Genomic DNA, 6,000 nt, shown 5'->3' with positions numbered 1-6,000 from the left:
CCCGCCGGGGCCGTCTCGACGACCCATCCTAATGACCGAATGCTGTCAATCAGAATAATTGACAGTCGGACGTTCCCCTATTTTAGCTCTCTCAAAAAAACTCACTCGCCGTCGCACTCAACGGCAAACGACACTCACCACAACCAATTTAGCAATAAAAATTGCAATATTTATCGGCTGTGTGTCAACAAAAAGTAACCTCAAAATTGGCGTAATCAACACTTTACCGTGTTCATCAAAACAATGGATTATCACAACAATGATTGCCAGATAGCAATCTACGGGCAGGCACACTTTACGTGGCTGATAGCATGACCGTTCCCAGCGAATAACACAAAACATGAGCGAGGAAAGGTCCAAAACACGGCCATTTTCATGTAGTCTAGATAGGTAGATGTCACACAGCCGCACTTAGGATTATTACACTCACCCTATCGAGTTTTACGTCGAGGTCAGTCCCTGTACACAGTCTCTTGCCACTATTACCGTTGTAAGCCATGGTGCACCACAAAACAAAACACAAATCACTCCGAAACGCGTTTGTCGGGGAACAGAAATGATGTACCACCTCCCTCAACGGACACGATCAGACTGACTGAATGATGAAACCGATTGATTGTGATTTGGGCACTGAACGAATGAACGAATGATGCACGGTTATTAAGTGTTACCATTATTAAAAAAAATGTTGTTTAGTAGCTTTACTGAACATAGTTCGAACAAATAAAATGTGCTTTATTGCCTAATAGAGAACCATTCTCTATTTCATAAGAATTTTAAGTTAGCTTTTCTATGTTGTTTTTACGAAATCAATTCAAAACTGTTAATCGATGTAGTTATTGTTTCTTTCAAAATTAATCAACCATTATACCGAAAAAAATACGTAACGAAAAACTACCCTTTTAATCTGTCACTGTCAGTGTTATATTATTGAATTTTGTTGAGATCTTCGGATTTCGGAAAATAATAATTTAACAGAAAAATCTCAAAATACTGAATAACTGAGTATGTATTTTATTAGTTTTTGTACAGAATGGAAGAAGAAATAAAAATAGAATACTATGAAATTGAGGAACAGGACCCATTATCTCAGGAAGCCAATTCACAAATTTTAATCAATAAGGTAAGAGTGGTTTGTTTACATTATATGAGTTGTTTAGTAAATAAATAAATCAAAAGTGATACATCTACTTAACAGATTTAGATTCTCCAATAACTTCTTACTTCACACCCAATAACTATCCAGAAGTCTATTTTAAAGAAACTAAATGCTTTCCAAAAGTTCAGATAACGAAAACCAACTCGCCTGGAGTCATCCAAACTACATTGCGAACTCAGTTGAGATTTTTCAGATTAGTTTTTGAATACATTTTCTCTAACATTTCTAAACAGAAACTAAAATGACTGTCTCATAAACATCCAGATTACCCACCTGGTTAGGAGTCACTGGATTAAACAAAACAAACTAGTTCTAAATGTTAATTAACTAAAATTATATTTCCTTACAGGTCACTCGTAAAGAACCAAGTTTAATCACAATCAGTGGGGATAACTACATAGTCAACGTTGACAATGAGAGTGCAGAAATTACAGAGAATGTAGAAAGTGTTCCTAATAAGCAGGGAAATCGAACTTTAGTAAGTTCGCTTAAAATGCATTTTTGTTTGAGTCCATTTTGTATTCTGAATGATGACTAATAAAAGATTTTCTTATTCACTTACAGATTGAACTAAATGAATTCCATATCATAAGCTCCAGTGTTGATAGAACTAATAATACCAAAGTGGTTAGTAAATATTAAAATGACATTTAATTATAATACTTTAGATGTATCAATATAATTTAATGTTAATTGTTCTATTTTAACTATTAACGTGGCGAATAGCGGAACATGCGATTCGGTATTGACGGTGGCGCCCCCCTGTTAGTGTCTCGGGTGGGGCATTTTATGTTACATTAGTTTTTAGTTAGTTTAGTTTTTGGTTTTTGATTCTGTCTAGTTTTGTGTTAATATTGTTTTCTTTTTTTGTTTTTTGTTGTCTGTCTCTTTTTTGTGATCACCGTCCATAACGCCCCCCGTTGCGCGCCTTCTTGACTGGTAGCCTCAATATGGTCCCAGTCAAGAGGGCGCGCAATCCGCAATCTTCATCGTGTTGGTTCCCGCTGAAAACCAGCTTCTCGACATGGCGCTTGTTATGTCGCGAATATAGCTGAGCGGACGCCTCTTCAGCATAGCTTGTAGTTTAATGTTATATGTACTGTATTTTTATTTTATTTTTCTATGCTGAATAAAGTATTCTTATTCTATTTCAGGTAGAAAAAGAATACTGGTACAAATCAATTGACAGTTCAGGGAAATATGTGTGTAAATTCTGTAACCACTCATATTCGACTGTTACAACTCTCAGATACCATGTTCAAAACAAACACCCCATTGAAGGTAAAGAATTAAAAGAGAAAATAGCAAAAACTAATCACTCATTCCAAAAATGTTACATCTGCCAAAATACATTCGGATCATTAGAAGAATTACAACGTCACATGAAAACTAATCATCTCATCGAGGAGAATACATTCTGCCACAAGTGTCAAGTAGTATTTGTTGACAACGAAAGTTTAGTGCAGCATTTGAAAATTGTACACAAATTGGTTGGTTCCAAGCTCTACTCTTGTTTGATGTGTGGTTACAAAACTCATAAACTTTCTCATTACAATCAACACCAAAAGAATCATTCAGAAATCAAAATGCATAAATGTGAATTGTGTAGTTATGCTACAAACAACGCGTCCAACTTCAAAATACATAAACGGATTCATGAAAAATCTAATAAACCGTACAAATGCGAACAGGAGTCCTGCAGATATTCTACGGCATCTCTGTCAGCATTATATACACATAAATTAATACATAATAAGGAGGATAATTTTATATACTGTGATAAATGTACCTATAAGACTGTCTATAAGCAATCAATGACGAAACACTTAGATTCTCATGCTAGGGATACCATAAAAACTACATTTATAAGAAATCCGGATGAAATATAGAAAAATCAAAGAAAACAATTATTATTTTCTTCTTACAGAAAAACTGCCATTTATTGTAATCAATCTATACAACTCTACAGCACCTATTGTATTAACAATATCAATTAATATACAATATTTACAACTGCTTTAACTTCTTTGATTTACCTTAATCTATTTATATTCTCTTCAGTAATAATTTATATCTAAGCACTACTCAAAATTTTGATAAGATTTATAAAATAAAATTTATTTTACTTATTCACTGGATAAAAGATTTTTTATTTGTGATGAAAATAAGATAGCTAGACTTCAAAGTGACCTGTGGGTCTGGATAAAGTGCACATTATAATCGCAAACCAGTCGAAAAATGATCGAAAGGCTTTTCTTTGTATGGTGTTTTGACAGATCTGCTTTTCGATTCTATCAAAAAGTGCAACGTGTCTAGGGTGGCTGCTTCAATGAAGAATTTACAAAGTCACATCTAGTGCAATATACCAAAGTATAGCCTGACCAGGAACATAAAAACCCTCGCCATGTTGCGGAAAACTAATGGTACTAATTTCAACAGTAACTGAAAACTTCATTGACATGTCACTTTGCATGTCAGTCTATTGCTGTCAAAGTGTAAACAAACTTTATTTTAAATGTGCGCAATTGATTTTGTGAATTAAATTGCTAAAATCTTTTTATAGTCGTGAAAGAAAAGTGGTTCACAATGTGTTAAAGTATTTGTCGAAGAGAAATACTAAGGGTTCGGACAATATTTTCATTGAATAATGTTTCCGACAAAGGTTGTCAAATTGACTGTCATGTTTATCGTATAGTACAGTCCACTATGAAAATTAGCTGTGGTTTGTTTCAACTACCTATTTTAAAATTTTCTGTCACTTTCTAAGTGTTGAATTTTATGGAATTGGGAAAGAAGTACCGAGTTTGAAGCGTTCATGACCAAACATTGCAGTTGAATATTCAAGTTCTGAATTTGATTATTGATGAATAATAAAATAAATCCTACTAGCTCGATTGATGGTTTCATTTAATTTATTTAAACCAGGTTACCTATAATAATATTTTTTGGTTAATTTATGAAAATATCAAATTAGCCCGTAATCCTGAATCCTGATACATAAAGTTAGCCTATTAATTTAACACAGGTACGACTGTACTCAGTGTTGCACTATCAAATGCGATTGACGCGCCTCTATGCCAGGGTTTTTATGTTCCTGGTCAGGCTATATATTTTTGCTTGAAGTTACAACGAAGTGAGAAATCGCTACCTCCTGTTATCTAATTAACTCTTAACACTATTAATGTGGTGTAGGTGTGTGTCCGTCAACATAGAAATTCCTAGTAGCCTTGGGTAGTCTTAGCTCCATCCCTTCGAGTTCTTTGGTTAGCACTATTTGGCAACCTGAAAGTAAAACGTTACAACTATAACTTAACCCTTAAGGGTTAATGTGGGTTGCAGACCAAGAACTGAGCTAAGTTAGTTTAGCTTTGCTCATATAGCTGATGTTTCCCATGGTGATTGTATAGTTTGCTGTCTACAACTATGGAAAACTGTATCAGCTATGCAAGTTAAACTAACTTAGCTTAGATCTTGGTTTGCAACTGGCATAAGACAATGTAACTATCTTGGAATAGTTTCATATTTTTATCTGATAATATTTACAACATAAATAAACTGATTCAGTTATCTATATATATAAAAATGAAACCCGTTTCGCGTTGTCACGGCATCACGTGTGAACGGCTGAACCGATTTCGATAATTCTTTTTTTTAAATGTTTGTGGAAGTCCAAGGATGGTTCTTACGGAAAAAAATATTAAGAAAATCTCTACGCTAAGGCGGTACGAAGTTCGCCGGGTCAGCTAGTGATAATATAAATTGCATTGCATCACCTTAGGTTAAAATTCCTGATTTGTGTTTTATAAAATGGTATGACTTAAATTGTGGTCCAATTTTAGAACAACATAAATAGACTACATTTCGTCCATTTGCGACGACAGTGTGACATCTTCAATTAGATTAATATAGGAGATGTCACACTGTCGTCGCAAATGGATGATTTTTAGTATTGACTTCATTCATATATTTTATATCATCTTTTCAATCAAATAACATCACTCAGTGTATTTTTCACTCACCTAATCTAGAGTTTTCTTTCAAAAAAGGTGCCATGTCCAACAAATCGTCTTCCTTTTCTTCTGACGGAGGTAACTTGTCAAAATAATTATAATCCACATATACATGGCACGTTGTACATGCTAATGAAGCTTCACATGCTCCTGTAATTAAGAAAATAACCATATTTATCATCTAAATTGACAACAACAAACTAAAAAGTAAAGGTCAAAATTAGAAATACATAATACTAACCTTCCATAGTAACTCCATATCTATGAGCCAAATACAAGACATTGTCTCCAACTTTGCCTCTTACTTTAGTTTTGTTCCCTTCTTTATCCACGTATATAATATTTACACTGTAAATAAAATGTATGACGAAATGTAGCGAAGTTTTTTGGATCAAAGTTTTAGGTTAATATTATAACTTACACCTCATCTTCTGACTTGGGATCCTGCCACTCGTATTCTCCATGCCGTAAGCCTAAAATTATACTAAATTAGCCTTAAATTGAAGTACAAACACAAATAAATATCGGCAAAGTTTTTCTAACCTGCAGTTGTGTGGATAGTCCGTATTTTTGTTGGAATTAACGATTTGATACGCCTCAAATTGTGTAAAGTGGAAACACATCGCAAGGCGGAGGGAAACATTGTGTAACTATATGTATTTGTCCATGAAATAACATGAAAAACCAATTGTTTGGTTAGGAAATTACGAGCAACAAAATACCGAACCTCTGGTTGTCAATGTCAATTCTGTCATTGTGAATTTGTGACACATGATTCCACAGATTACTATTATAAAAATAACGTTATCGTCTTTTTTTGTTCCTGGCAAT

General features: G+C 33.9%; 2 protein-coding genes across 3 annotated transcripts; one reads left to right on the top strand and one right to left on the bottom strand.

The window, feature by feature from the left end:
- The first annotated feature begins 966 nt into the window (after positions 1-966).
- LOC114353456 (zinc finger protein 708-like) lies at positions 967-3,107 on the top strand. Its single transcript, XM_028305481.1, has 4 exons — positions 967-1,123; positions 1,509-1,637; positions 1,724-1,786; positions 2,314-3,107. The coding sequence occupies exons 1-4, from the start codon at positions 1,034-1,036 to the stop codon at positions 3,046-3,048; spliced, it is 1,017 nt and encodes a 338-aa protein (XP_028161282.1). The 5' UTR covers positions 967-1,033; the 3' UTR covers positions 3,049-3,107.
- Fdx1 (Adrenodoxin-like protein 1, mitochondrial Ferredoxin 1) lies at positions 2,682-5,910 on the bottom strand. Of its 2 annotated transcripts, none has more exons than XM_028305482.1 (6): positions 5,713-5,910; positions 5,591-5,642; positions 5,411-5,517; positions 5,179-5,319; positions 4,267-4,441; positions 2,682-3,531 (listed from the first exon to the last, which is right to left on the bottom strand). In XM_028305482.1, the coding sequence occupies exons 1-5, from the start codon at positions 5,810-5,812 to the stop codon at positions 4,338-4,340; spliced, it is 504 nt and encodes a 167-aa protein (XP_028161283.1). In that variant the 5' UTR covers positions 5,813-5,910; the 3' UTR covers positions 2,682-3,531; positions 4,267-4,337. The 2 variants fall into 2 exon arrangements, with proteins under 2 accessions (XP_028161283.1, XP_028161284.1); XM_028305483.1 differs by having other exon boundaries at positions 3,097-3,531; positions 5,591-5,653.
- Between the last annotated feature and the right edge of the window lie 90 nt (positions 5,911-6,000).

Source organism: Ostrinia furnacalis, unplaced genomic scaffold (assembly GCF_004193835.3).
Source record: "Ostrinia furnacalis isolate ACB-3 unplaced genomic scaffold, ASM419383v2 OfSCF1657, whole genome shotgun sequence".
NCBI lineage: Eukaryota > Metazoa > Arthropoda > Insecta > Lepidoptera > Crambidae > Ostrinia > Ostrinia furnacalis.
The sequence above is the reverse complement of the archived record's forward strand: the minus strand, read 5'-3'. Positions and strand labels throughout refer to the sequence as shown.